This window comes from Mandrillus leucophaeus, unplaced genomic scaffold (genome assembly GCF_000951045.1).
Source record: "Mandrillus leucophaeus isolate KB7577 unplaced genomic scaffold, Mleu.le_1.0 Scaffold160, whole genome shotgun sequence".
In the NCBI taxonomy this organism is placed as follows: Eukaryota; Metazoa; Chordata; class Mammalia; order Primates; family Cercopithecidae; genus Mandrillus; species Mandrillus leucophaeus.
In genome coordinates, this window is record NW_012101588.1 from 2484302 (window position 1) to 2499414 (window position 15113).

The following is a 15113-nucleotide window of genomic DNA, read 5'->3' on the forward strand; positions in this document are numbered from 1 at the left end:
TGAAATACATATACACGCACACATATATATGCGTGTGTGTGTGTGTGTCTCACATGTGGGTGGACCAGGTGCAGTGGCTTATTCCTGTAATCCTAGCTGCTTGGGAGGCTGAGGCAGAAGGATGACTAGAGCCCAGGAATTCAAGGCTGCAGTAAGTTTTGTTTGTGCCATTGCACTCCAGCCTAGGCAAAAGAGTGAGATCCTGACCCTGGAAAAAAAAAAAAAAGAAAGAAAAGAAAAGAAAAACAACTGTGGGTTACACTGGAGCTTCTTCTCCATGGGACTGTTCTTCCCCACCTGGGCACTCGCTCTCCTGGAAGGTGGTGCCACAGGACATGTCAGCACCTTGTGGCCCTAGGTCACATCTGCTCCAGGTGCCTTTGTTCCAGTAACTCAATACTCAGATGATGGGGGAGTAGGGGGGACCCACATTTTCCAGCTGGTGGAGATCTGGGCAGTCAGCACAAGGAAGGGGACAGTGAGGGACTGCTTGGCTCATGCTGGGCTCGCCTTACTTCCGGCAGCCCGGGCCTCTCTCTCTGCACACACAGGCTGCACTTGCCAGCATCTCTTCTCTCCCAAGCCGAAACCGTCTGGCAGTCTCTTCAACCTGCTCTCTTTCCTCCTCTTTGGTGTCTTGGTGGTCAGAATTATCTGCAAAAAGAAAAATGCCTGCCTTACCTTCCTTTATTTCCCTTAAACCTCCCAAATCTGGGTCTAGCCCAGCTCTAAGCAGAGGCTGAGCAAGCAGGTCCCGGGAGTGGGACCGGGCCCAGAAAATGGCTCCAGAAACCACCAGATGACCACGAGTAGACTGTGGTGAGCACTTGGAGTAACTGCCATGTGATTCCACCCCAAATCTGGCTGCGGCTCAACTTCTTTCAGAAAGGGAGAGGGAGCTGCCACCTCTGAAAAATCAAGTCAGCGACCAGCCCGGCCACTTGCCATGTCCTAGCCTGAGTTTCGTTTCAGGGCCACAGTTGTGAGCTTATTCTTCGCTTTGTTATGAGATCTCTGGGGTGTCGATTTTTCTGGCTAGAAACCTCTGTGGCCTGAGTTCCTGTTCTGTGTCCAGGAAGAATGAGGCACACAGACAAGTGAAGGGTGAAGAAGATGAAGAGTTTTATTTAGTGTTAAAACAGCTCAGAGGAGACCCACAGTGGGTAGCTCCTCTATCCAGGCGGATCATCCTGTGGAGTGTTGAGCTCTCAGCAGAGATGCGGCCCTGGAGAGGCTGGCTCCTCTCTGCAGGCAGGTCATTTGGATGTCTCTGCAGGTCTCTGAAGCTCTCAGCAGAGAGGGGCATCTTGTCTTCCCATTGTCTCTCTACCCTCTTCTCTTATGGCCATCCTCTGCCCTGCTCTGGCTGAGCCCAGTTTTCATGGACCTCAGAGGGGAGGAAGTGGGTGCCAATTGGTCCATGGGCGGCCATGGGTGCCGGGAAGAGGCACCACCAGTCCCCACTTCAGTCTGTGGGACTGGCAGCCCGGCCTTCAAGCCCTCTCTGGCCTGAAGGTGGGGCCTTGCTGAGGACCTACCCCTTTCAGGCCAGGACTCTGTCTCCCGCTGCCATTCAAGGCCTGGGGGCTCAGCCCCAACCCCACTCCAAGATCAGAGCAGGCGCCAGAAGTGGAGAGAGGCCAGGCGGTGGAACAGACACCCTCGAGCCTGTAGGGATGCGGAGGGCGTGGGGAGTGTCCTTCCTGGGGCCCCCGAAGGTGCAGGCTGCAGCCACGCAGAGGTCCTGCACCTAGGAGGGCCAGGCAGTGGGAGCAGACACCACCGAGCCTGCAGGGATTGGGGTGGGGAGTTTCCCTCCTGGGGCCTTCGAGGGTACAGGCTGCAGAGACGACGGGTCCTGTGCCTAGGAGGGTGGCTGCAGTCTCAGCAGATCCTGCCTGCACCCAGCCCTCCTCCAAGAGCATAAGGAGGTTCGAATCCACAGCTGCAGTTTGGGTGGCTATAGCCCTGCCCAGGAGTCGGGGGACTCCTGCCTGCTCCACGGAGCAGGAGGCCTGGGTCTGCAGCTGTGGTTTGGGAGAATGTGGCAGCTCCAGGACTTCCCATCCCAACTAAGACAGAGCAGAGCTCCCGGTGGGGCTCCCACTGGCTCCACGGAGTGTGCAGTCCCAGCCGCGCCTCCCTGCTGCAGCCGGCGTGATGGCGGCAGCCACAGCCATCAACTTTGCCTTCATTTAAGTACAGGCCATAAGAATCGTTATAAATGAGTAACAAAATTACTGGGATGATACTTTAAATATATATATTGCCTGGTTTCTGAGGGGATGAAAACCGACTTACATTTTCTCATCATCTTCATATCCCTCATGTTGTCTTAATTTTAGTTTTCTTTCTTAATTACCTTATTTTATTTTATTTTACTGTTTTTTGAGACCCGGTTTGCTTCGTTGCCCAGGATGGAGTGAAGTGGCATGATCTCATCTCACTATAGCCTGCATCTCTTGGGCTCAAGTGATCCTCCCACCTCGGCCTCCTGAGTAGCTAGGCCTACAGGTGGGCACCATCACGCCCAGCTAATTTTTGTATTTTTTGTAGAGACAGGGTCTTCCTATGTTGCTCAGGCTGGTCTCGAACTCCTGGGCCCAAGCAATTCACCCACCTCAGCCTCTCAGAGTGCTGGGATTACAGGCACGGGCCACCGAGACTGGCTTTAATTGCCTTAATAATGCAGATTCACGGCATGAAAGGAAGGGCGCAACGGTAAAACCTACCCAAAAAATTGAAACCAGATACATCAGCTCTGAAAAATCAACAAATTATTCTCTAGGACGGTAGTCCTTTATTTCAAAAAGGATTCTCAAATGCATGTTTTAGTGGAATTGGCAAGTTTACTAAAATTTCCATTTGCTTTGAATTTTTATGTGGTGCACACATTCACTCTAGGAGGCGCTGTCCATCTCTGGAGAGAGAATCAGAGAGAAGAGGAAGCTTTATGACCTGACCCCCGGGGCCCGGGAGGCTGAATCTCACACAGTCGGTGCCTTCATCCTCCAGGGAGGTGCTGTCATGGAAGTCAACAGGCCTGCAAGACAAGGTCTGGACAGTTTGAAGTTTTTTGGCGGTTGGCGGGGGTGGGGCGGAGTCCCGCTCTTGTCACCCAGGTGGGAATGCGGTGGTATGATCTTGGCTCACCGCAGCCTCCGCCTCCCAGGTTCAAGCGATTCTCCTGCCTGGAGACAGGGTAGAATCCCAGACTGGTCTCAAACTCTTGGCCTCAAGGGATCTTCCCGTGTGGGCCTTTAAGTTCTTTTCATCTACATTTTCCAAAATATCTATCATGTGGTTTTGAATTTGCATTATTTTATATGTTTATTTAGAGACACGGTTTCGCTCTATCACCCAGGCTGGATGGAGTGCAGTGGTGCACAGTTCACTGCAGCCTTCACCTCCCGGGCTCAAGCCACCCTCCCACCTCAGCCTCTTGAGTAACTGGGACCATGGGTGCACGCCGCCACGCCTAGCTAATTTCCCCTGCTTCTTTCTTAAGATGGAGGTACTGACTCAGTGCTTCCATTTGAGGCTTGCTTCTGATTCCCCCTGCCTGAGGGCTTTGTCTCACGGTGCTCTCAACCATGGTTCCCTGCAGGCGCCCCCAGCAACGGCGCCTGGGCTGAGGACAAAGTGCACCAAGCCAGCTTCTGTTTGGTGCTGAAATGTGCGGGAATGTCTATGGGAAGGTTAGAGAGTGGTCAGTGGTGTCGCATTTCTGCACAAGTACAGATCCAGGATAGAGAAACATACTTCTTCTTCTCAGAAGATTCTTAGAAATCAGGAATACTTCTTCAAGGAATTGTTTTTAATTTTTTTGGTCTTTTAAGGAAATTATTGATATGTGTGCAACATGGATGACTCTTAAAACATTATGTGGCGCGAAAGAAGCCAGTCCAAATAGAAGTGTAGTGACGGGCCCAAGACTGGGTGACTTCAGAGCCTGTGTTCTTTCAACCACTCTCCAAGGGCCCCTCAGCTCCCTGAATCCCAGGCCCCTCCCCTTGGTTTCTAGTCTGAGCCCCAGGTCTGCTGTTAGGGGAGACCCTTGGACAAGTCCCTTCCCATTATGAGAGGCTTAGATGAGATTGCTTCTAAGATTTGTTACAGTTCTAACATCCTAGCACTTTCCAAGTCTATTTCTTTTAAAAAACTTACTTGTTTTTGGCCGGGTGCGATGGCTCACACCTGTCATCCCAGCACTTTGGAAGACCAAGGCAGGCGGATCACGAGGTCAGGAGTTCAAGACCAGCCTGACCAACATGGTGAAATCCCGTCTCTACTAGAAATACAAAAATATAGCTGGGCATGGTGGCATGTGCCCGTAATCCCAGCTACTCAGGCTGAGGCAGGAGAATCACTTGAACCTGGGAGGCAGAGGTTGTAGTGAGCCGAGATGGTACCACTGCACTCCAGCCTAGGTGACAGAGTGAGACTCTACCTCAAAAAAAGAAAAAAATTAATTAATAAATTAATTTACTTGTTTTGGAATAGTTAATAGTCACATGATACAAAGTTCAAAAGGATATACATGTCACAGACCAGGAAACTAAAGAGATAGGAGGACTAAGTGAAATATGGTTTCCTGGATTGGCTCCTGGAACAGAAAAAGGATATTCTTTAAAACTAGTGAAAGTGGTCCAGCACTGTGGCTCACACCTGTAATCCCAGCACTTTGGGAGGCCAAGGTGAATGGATCACTTGAGTCCAGGAGTTGGAGACCAGCATGGGCAACACAGTGAGCCACGCACCCCTATCTCTAAAAAAATTTAAAAAATAATTATTAAAAAAACCAAACTAGTGAAAGTCAAAGTTTGGAATTTGGTTAGTAACAATGTACCAATACTAGTTTCTTTTTCTTTTCTTTTCTTTTCTTTTTTTTTTGAGACAGAGTCTCACTCTGTTGCCCAGGCTGGAGTCCGGTGGCACAATTTCTGTTCACTACAACCTCTGCCTCCTGGGTTTAAGCGATTCTCCGGCCTCAGCCTCCCTAGTAGCTGGGATTACAGGTGCGTACCACCACACTCGGCTAAATTTTTGTGTTTTTGGTAGAGAGGGGGTTTCACTATGTTGACCAAACTGGTCTCGAACTCCTGGTCTCGAGTGATCACCTGCCTTGGCCTCCCGAAGTGTTGAGATTACAGGCGTGAGCCACCACTCCTGGTCCCAGTGCTTGGTTCTTAGTTTTGACAAATATGCCATGGTCCTGTAAGATGTCAGCATGAAGGGGTATATAACTCTTTGTACTCTTACAACTTTTCTGTAAATCTAAAATTACTCCAAAACAGGCCAGGCGCAGTGGCTTACACCTATAATCCCAGCACTTTGGGAGGCCAAGGCGGGTAGATCACCTGAGGTCATGAGTTTGAGACTAGCCTGGTCAAGATGGTGAAACTCCATCTCTACTAAAAATACAAAAATTAACCAGGCGTGGTGGCAGGTGCCTGTAATCCCAGCTACTTGGGAGGCTGAGGCATGAGAATCACTCGAACCTGGGAGGTGGAGGTTGCAGTGAGCTGAGATTGTGCCACTGCACTCCAGCCTGGGTGACAAGAGCAAGACTCTGTCTCAAAGAAAAAAAAATTACTCAAAAATAAAAAGCGTTTTTGTGTTTTTTGTTTTTAAAGTAACGTTTTCCCTTTGTCCCTGTCCTTGAGCCACCCAGTCCCCAAGCCAGACAACCAATGTTCAATGTTATCTCTTTCTTATATAATCTTTAAGATATATTCAATTAATATTAAAAGAAAATCTATATTCTACAAATGTATCTCCAAATAGAAAGTGTGCTCTGAGATAAATTCCTAGAAGTGGGATTCCTGGGCTTATAGTTTTCATAGTTATTGCCAAATTGCCTTCCATAAAAGTTGTAACAATCTATCCTTCCACCAGACAACGTGTGTGAGGACCTGTTGTCTCATCAGCTCAGACTGATCTGAGAGTGAACTGGTATTCACTTACTTCAGTTTAAGTCAGACTGTCAACTCTCAAAGTGCTCTTGAACAAAACCTCTCTAGAAAGCTGCCACAAAATGGCGGCTCCATTCTCAAGGAGGGAGTAGAGGCAAGCTGGGAGTTGGCTGCAGTGGCAAAGGGCAGCAAGGCCATGAAGAAGCGCTCGCCAAATGATTAACATTCCTGTCGCCAATTACTACTGTCCTCAAGAGGAGAAGACATTCACAGAAGGGCATTGTCTCTGCTTCACAGCACACAAAGGGTCAAGCCTCACAAATTTGCTCCTAGTTGGGGGGAAAAACCCTCACAGGTCAAAGTGTTCAGATTACAGATCCAGGAAAATCCCTTTGCAGAAAGAAGACAGCAAATCCCCAGTGAAGTTGAAAGGACAAAACTTTCTTCACCTCAGAGACACTCCAATGAATAAACCGGTTAAACATGGTTTGGATTTAGTGAACATGAAAACAACTGGATTAAAGTATAATCTAGCTAGAAAGGAAAGGAAATGTGCTGAGCGCGCTAAGCAATGACAAAGCTGCGGTGTTTACATCTGTCAAGCAGGAACGACCATTCCAGGTTTATAACTGAATTCTCTTAAATGTTTAGTTTTTCTTTAGCTCAACATGAGCCTCTGCTCATGTTGGCCTCTTTGATAACACTGGCTCCAAGGCAACTGTGCGAGCGCGAGGGGTGTAGAGTCCAGGAGTCTGCAGGCACCAGCTGTCAGGGCGAGTGTTCGGCATGGGCCTTGGCCAAGCTGCACACGGTCCAGATTGGAGGCAGCATCCATCACACAGGTGCAGGTTTTAGAATCACAAAGACTTGGGTTTGAATCCCAATTGTACTTTTTACTGGCTGTGTGACCTTGGACAAATTAAACTCTGTTCCATTTCCTCTCTTGGTAAAATGAAGATAATACCCATCCAATAGGGCTGTTTCGATAATTAAATGAGGTAATACATGTAAAAGCCTACACTGAAACCTAAACACTCAATAGGTGGTCGGATCACCAATCTCTGTCTTTCTGTCTCTCCTGCTCCTGTTTCCCCTTGTACACACACCGGAGCACCAAGTGAACCTGTTCCACATCAGGCTAACTCCAGGCACTTCAGATCTTACTCTGTGACAGAAGCATTCAGAGTTTTTACATTAGGGCTTCTTAAACATTTTTGTAAAGACCCCTACTCACATATCTGTTTGTAAAAGTATAAAATAAAATACATAGGATTATAAAAGAAACCAACTTATTGAAGTATGTTTATTAAAATATTTTAAAACTTGTGATAAAATATGTGCTTCTTTGGAAAATGTTAAACAAGCTGGGTGTGGTGGCTCACACCTGTAATCCCAGCACTTTGGGTGGCCAAGGAGGGCGGCTCACTTGAGGCCAGGCCAGGAGTTTGAGAACAGCCTGACCAACACGGTGAAACCCTGACTCTACTGGAAACAAAAAAAAAATTAGGCATGTGTGCACCTATAGTTCCAGCTACTTGGGAGGCTGAGTCTGGAGAATCGCTCGAACCCGGGAGGTGGAGGCTGCAGTGAGCCGAGATCGCACCACTGCACTCTAGCCTGGGCAACAGATTGAGACCCTGTCTCAAAAAAAAAAAAAAAAAAAAAAGAAAGAAAAAAAGCATTAAACAAGATCTGGGGGTGAGTCTGATAACTACAATAATTTTCAAGCAGTGATCAATGTATTTCAAGATCTGCAACAACAAATGTGATATAATTAACATACATTTTTTAATTGGTGACAGTCAAAAGTCCTGCTTCTACTAATACTCTGGTTTACTTCTACATTCATAATGGAAGAAATAATAAATTTTAGTTACAGACTATTAAAGGTGACCCCCTCTCTCTCTCCCTTAGAGCAGAAGAAAAAAAAGAATATTAAAGATACACCATTTTCCCATTCAAATTAGACTCCAGGTATTATAAAATATTACCACCTCTGTTCTCAAGACTGCTGATAAAAGATACTTACAAACTGTCATGCCAGCACTCCCTTATTTTACTTTTTTCTCTGACTTCTTTCAAGATTTTATCTTGGTCTGTGGTATTTTTTGCAGTTTGAACATGACATCCCTAGGTGTTTTTGTTATTTTTATTTTTTTACCAACAAGGTTATTATTTTTAAATTTATTCTGCTTGGTGTTCTCTCAGCATCCTGGATCCGCGGTTTGGTTCACTAACTTTGGAAAGGTCTCAGCCATTATTACTTCAAACATATAGACAGTTTGAACGACACGGGTTTGAACTGCGCAGGCCCACTCATACACAGACTTTTCCAATAAAAGTAATAGAACGTGCCTGTCCCTTCTGCCTCCCCTTCCACCTCCTCCACCTCTCCGCCTCCCCACCCCTGGATAGCAAGACCAACCCTTCCTCTTCCTCCTCTTCCTCCTCCTCAGCCTACTCAACGTGAAGATGAGGATGAAGACCTTTATGGTGATCCACTTCCACTTAATGAATAGTGAATGCTTTCTCTTCCTTAGGATTTTCTTAGTGACATTTTCTTTAGCTTACTTTAAAAATACAGTATACACGTAACATACAAAATACTTGTTAACTATGTTATCAGCAAGGCTTCTGGAAAACAGTAGGCTATTAAATTTTGGGGGAGTCAAAAGTTATATGCAAATTTTCAACTATATGAGGGGTTGGCACCCCTAACCCCTGCATTGTTCAACTGTATATATTTTTTTGCTCTACTCTCTCTTTTTCACGTATTCCAATTACACATATGCTATACCTTTTGAAATGATCCCAGTTTTCGGATGGTCTGGGTTTTTTTTCCTACTTTTTCTCTTCCCATTTCAGTTTGGGAAGTTCCTACTGACCTACCTTCAAATTCACTAATTGTTTCCTAAATTTGTCAAGTCTACTTATGAGTCCATCAAAAACACTCTTCATTTTTATTATAGTGGTTGATTTTTAGCATTTCCTTTTGAATTTCCATCTCTCTGATTACCCATCTATTCTTGCACATGTCTACTTTTTCCATTACAAATTTTAATATGTTAGGTTGTAATTATCAAACAGGGAATCTGTGTCATATCCAACTCTGGTTCTGATTGCTTTCTCTCTTCAGACTGTTTTTTCTTTCTTTTTGGCATGCCTTGAAATTTTTTTGTTGAAAGCCAGGTATGTTGCACTGGGTAATAGAAACGGAGGTAGACAGGCCTTAAGTGTGAAGGTTCATGGTAATCTGGCTAGAGGATGGACTATGTTAAATGTTTGCTGCAGTTACAGGTGCCAGAGGTTTCACCTTCCTCTAGTGTCTTTGCTTTTGCCTGTCTCTTAACTTTGGGTTTCCCTAGTTACTCCTCCACAGAGGGGGACTTCCAGCTGTAATCCACTACGGTTACACTGGAATCCCACTGGTGCGGTGGTAAACTGTGGGAAGCGGGATATTCTATAATCTTCAGATTAAATCTATGTCTTAGTGGGCCTGTGAGCTTCACAAGTGTTTTTCCAGTGGTAGAGCTTTTCCTTTCTGGCCTCCTACTCCCTTCTCTGGCTGCAGCATTTCCAGTCTATTTCCTTGAAATCCTGACCCCTCTTGACTAAGTCCCCATCCCCGCCCCAATTAAGAAAGACAGGAAGCCTAGAGGGGAGGGGCTAGAGTGGGAAGAACGCCCTTCCGCCAATTGGGATAAGGCTCTGGCAGTCTTTCACCCTGGAGAGTAAGCCTTTGTAATAAAGGTTTTGGACATTGATCCCTTTTCCACATCAGAGCCACAGATCTTACTAGATCTTCACTGAGAATGTGGTGGGATTCTTGGAGGTAAAGCTCACGAACCTGTGGAGACCCCTCTTAAGACTATGATCCCCAGGGACTTCTCACTCTCATACTCGCCCACACTCAGCTGCTAGCAATTCATTACCATCTAAGTGTTTCCAACTAGCTTATGGCTCCAGTAGCTTTTGCTCCAGATAAGCAGATTTTGGCTGTCTCTCTCTAGATAGCCGTTTCTCCAGACTTTAGGATGATGGTTTGCCCTTCAACCTCAATTCTCTGATGGGTCCAAGAAAAGTCACTGATTTTCCATTTGTCCAGATTTTTCTTGTTGTAAGGACAAGATGATAACTTTTTCTCTTGAGAAAGGGTCTCACTCTGTCACCCAGGCTGGAGTGCAGCAGCGCAATCACGGCTCACTGCAGCCCCACCCTCCCAGGCTCAGGTGATCTCCCGCCTCAGTCTCCCAAGTAGCTGGGACTACAGGTGCGTGCCACCATCCCTGGCTAATTTTTTAATTTTTATAGAGACTGGGTTTTGCCATGTTGTCCAGGCTGGTCTCGAACTCCTGGGCTCAAGTAATCTGCCTGCCTCAGCCTCCCAAAGTACTGTTGATTACGGGTGCATACCACTGTGCCAGGCTTGGTGCCAACTTTCAAGCTTTTTACCTGTAGAAGCTTAAACCAGAATTATTTATATCATTTTGGTCATTCCCTTCCATCCACCTGAACTACTGTGTCCCTTCTTGTCCTCACATTTGCCGTGACTACTGTACCTCTTAGTCTTTTCATGACTAGGTTTGAGGAAAGGGCTGATGTTTGATCTCTCCTGTCTTTCAGCACTTTGCACAATCAAGTGCTTGGTGTTGCTAGTTGAGTCCACTGGGTCGCTTTCATTTCTGGCACTCACTCTACAGTAAAGAGCATCTGGGATGAGGTGTTACCGCCCAGCACCCTCTAAGCTTCCTTTGTGCTTTTAAATTCATTTCCCTGGCCTCCAAGTCAGTCTTATTTTCTTAGCAAGGTTGGAATAAAGCAAACTTCACTTCCTGTAAATTAGGATTTACAAAAGTAATTTCTCAAGTTCTGATAAATCCTTTTTTCTCAATTTCTTGATTTCTTTCTGTAATGACTTAAGTAGCCAGGTAAGATCAGATTTGACCAAGTTCAAGGACATCACAGGGCCTCTGAGCTAAACGACCAAACCTGACAGTTTCGGAATTACTTGGGAAGCTTTAAAAAAGAAAATCCTAAACTCAGTCCTAAGAGAGTAATTGTGGTGGGTAGCAATGTTTAGGAAAATACGATACTTCTAGTAAGCTGTGCATGTCCAAAAGAGCTACTTACACCTAAAGTTAAAATCAAAACTAAAAAACATACTAGGGAGACAAAGTGAAAAATACTATTAGAAAAACCAAACCAAACCTATTCATTCATAACAAACGATATAGGAATTGTTTATTAACATTCACCCTTTCACTCATTCAGTAACTGTATTGAAAGTCATAGGCACGGCTGGGCGCGGTGGCTCACGCCTGTAATCCTAGCACTTTGGGAGACTGAGGCGGGTGGATCACTTGAGGTCAGGAGTTCCAGACAAGCCTGACCAACATGGTGAAACCCCGTCTCCACTAAAAAAAATACAAAATTAGCTGGGCATGGTGGCGCACGCCCATAATCCCAGCTACATCGGAAGGCTGAGGCAGGAGAATTGCTTGAACCCAGGAGGCGGAGGCTGCAGTGAGCCAAGATCATGCCACTGCACTCCAGCCTGGGGAAGAGTGAGACTCCATCACAAAAAAAAAAAAAAAAAAAATTCATAGGCCCTGTCCACAAGGAAGTACACCAAGGCATGGCCTTTAGAATCAAACATCTTCACAGTTTATATCCAGTACCATCCTCTCCCGGTTAACCTTGAAAATTCTGCTCAAGCTTTCAAAACCTCAGTCTTCTCATTTGTAAAAATAACATTATCTACCTCAGAGGGAAGTTCTGTGACAGAGATCACAGTGGAATTATTACAAACTTATTATCTCTATCCTAAAACAGTTTGAACTCCTTTCCTAGCCTAAACACTGGCGTTTTGTTAATAATAGCAGCTGGCACCCACTGAATATTAATCTATATGCCAGGGAGTGGCCTAAACTCTGTCCATCCATAGCTCAAACACATTTTATCTGTAAAGGCCTGGGGGCCACAGCCTTATTCCTTCATTGGCCATATTCACCCCACTCATGTAACCAAAAAAGGCAAAGCAAGAGGACACAACAGGACAGACTTTTAATCTAGGGTGGCCTCCTAGCAAAGAGGGCTGAGTGGAAAAATCATGGGATGTAATAAAAAGGAGATGCTCCTCCTCCCCTAACACCCCTTCCCCCAAGTCATAATCACTACCAGGGGTCATGATGGCAGAACCTCTGGGTAGCAAACCAAATACCAGATAAACCTATTCTGGAACTGCCATGGTAAATGAGTAAGAGTGGTACTATTTGCTACTACTACTGTTGTATCCATGACTACCACCGTCAACTAATAACTATTATTATGCTTTTATATGTTCCGACACTGTTCTATGAATTTTACATGTAATCCTCAATGTAAGTTACTAAAGTTACCACCAATATTGACCCTTTATAACTGGCAGGAGTTGAGACAAGGCAATTAAATACTTAAATAATGGACACAGAGCCTGAGATTCCTTAGAATTACGCATCCATTGCTTTGTAATTCACTGCCAAATTAGTTTTTTAAGGAAGATTCTTAAGGGATTCTGGAATCCCCTCCTATGTAGTTAGAATTATGAGCACCTGTATTTTTACTTCAGTGGGTTAAAGGCATAGTTTTACTGTAAACCATGGTCTCAATTTCCTACGAGACATCACTGAAAAGTACCCTCCTCCATTAGGCAAAAACATGTTACCTGGAATAAACTTTTCGCCTACTTTAAAACCATTGACTTTTCAAGAGCATGCCTGCCCTTAGGAAATTGTGGTAGAGGTTAAAAGTGGGCAGGCTGGTACAAACCATCCTAAACCACACTATTCCTTGTCTGTGAGTGATCAAAATCAAGACTCCATGGTGAGTGGAAACCTTGACATTACTGACATTTTTCTGTTGTGGGAGGCTGGCTTGTTCATTGTAAGAGGTTTAGCAGCATCTCTGACATCCACCTGTTAGATTCCAGTAACATTCCCTAGTTGAGACAACCAAAAATATCTTCAGACATTGCCAAACATCCCCTGGGGGACAAAATCATCCCTGGTTGAGAACCACTGCTTTATTTTAATGTTTAACAGAAAAAAAAAAAAAAAATTCTTTTGAGACAGGGTCTCACTCTCACCCAGGCTAGAATGAAGTGGCATGATCTTGCCTCATTGCAACCTCAACTTCCTGGGCTCAAGATACACTTCCGGCCAGCCACCCAAGTAGCTGGGACTACAGGCACACACTACCATGCCCAGCTAATTTTTAAACTTTTTCTAGAGAGACAGTCTCACTATGTTACCCAGGTTGGTCTCAGAATGCCTGGCCTCAAGCAATCCTCCTGCCTTGGCCTCCCAAAATGCTGGCACTATAGGTGCAAGTCACTGTGCCTTGCTGAGAACCACTGCTTTAAAGAATTATTTGGTTTTGCAGAGCTACCATTATTCTGTTCTGCATACCCAAAACTGACAGCCTTTGACTTTACTTCTCAGTTCACTGAAATAAAACTTACGTGTTGCTTAGCTTTGTACCTTCTTACTTTACGGTAATTGAAATGTCCAGTATTAGGGAACTGTGAAATACTGTTTGAGCAACGAAAGGCCTGATGGGGCAACTATGACTTCCTATGACTTCCATCTGCTTGGTGGACATCCTAGTTTGGCCAAGACCTAAGCTTGTTTCCTTTTAAATGGACTGATCCATCTGCAGAGGAGACGCCTCTGTTGTAGGAGGACAAAATTTCTTTACCTTGGGATTTAACTCCAAGTCACAACGGGTCCCCAAACCACCAGAAGTTGTACAGACTCAAACTAGAGACCACATTCTGGCTGAAAGGTCTGACCACAACACAAGCTAGGCAGCAAGAAGTCATGTATTTTCTGGTATCTTATCATTTTTGCAGGTCAGGCTACAAGATTGTGCCCTTCTCTTAAAGAGGATAAAGTGTGCTACTATCCCAAACCAAATTAAAGAGAAAGCACAAGCCTGCTGACTAAGAAGAGTTATTACACCCCTGCTAAATTTATTTAAACAAGTCACTCAGTTGAACTAGGAAAAAACTTCTGAAAAATAGGAGGAATGGTATTGACTTATCTTTAAAAGTCCTTTTAATAAATGACTTGAGATTATAAAACAGTTTTGAAATACACAAAAGTGCTTCAAAATGATTCAGTAAGTCTTAAGGAATAAATTTTTTAGTATATCACTTTTGTTGTTGTTGAAAACACCCCATTCAATGGGTGGAAGTATATTTGATGTCACCACTGTTTAAAGGGAATGGAATGACAGGAATGAGAAGTATATAATTAGTAAATAATCCCTCTCAACAAGTGACTTAAGCAGTCACTCATAGAGAGCAAAGAAAAGCTGGAGGCAACACAATCAGTGCATATCAGAAACGCATTTTAATTTTTATTTGAAAACAACTTAAATTTTTAGACAAATGATTTTAGTATATAAATTTGATTTTGTTTTTATACAGAATATAAAGATTTCCCTCATTAATCTTCCATGTGAAGGGTATTACAAGCCTGAAGGAAGATACTTTCTGCACACAAGTATGTATCTTATGTGTGCAGTATTGGAAACCAATGGTGTAGTGCTCCTACACATAAATTGGGTCAAGTGACATCACACATTAAAAGGGGGAAAGAGAAATATTCTAGTTAATCAGATGCAAGAAGCAAACAAGACACAAAAACTGTGCAAATAAGACCAAGCCAGTAACTTTAGTTAGGACACTGCAGATTACATTGGAATAACAGGTTTGTGAGGCTACAGTGTGCACCACATTAAAACAGCAAGAAGAGCTATTTATATAGAAAGGCTGGAATGAGGGATTTTCACTAAAGCAAATTAACTTCTTGTCAACTGCCAAAACAAAACAAAACTGAGCGTATGAGTGTTAGTATACTGAAGGCATGTTATACCAGTTTCTGTGCAGCATGCTAAAAGTTAGAACTTCTTCACTGGTGCTTATCAATCATTAATAGTCACATTTTTGCCCCTTCTTGCCAAATTTCAGGCATGTCTTATTTTAGATGGAGTATAGCTTTTATCTATTATTTCATCTTGTAAAAACATGTGAAGACAACGTTCATTCTGTGCCAGAGGATGACCAGCGACCCTAAGAATAAAAAATATAAATTTAGTCCAACATTTTACACAAGGTGGGGGAGTTCAAAACACGTATTTTAAGGTTAAGAAGTATGT

General features: G+C 44.4%; 1 protein-coding gene across 1 annotated transcript in view; it reads right to left on the reverse strand.

The window, feature by feature from the left end:
* Nucleotides 1–13990: 13990 nt before the first annotated feature.
* The window catches only part of SNX3 (sorting nexin 3), a gene marked incomplete at its 5' end in the record, with an annotated part of 56675 nt that continues 55552 nt past the window's right edge, over nt 13991–15113 (reverse strand). Inside the window, one exon of the mRNA XM_011975975.1 lies at nt 13991–15027. Within this exon, the coding sequence (XP_011831365.1) occupies nt 14922–15027 (106 nt within the window). The remainder of the gene's footprint in view (nt 15028–15113) is intronic.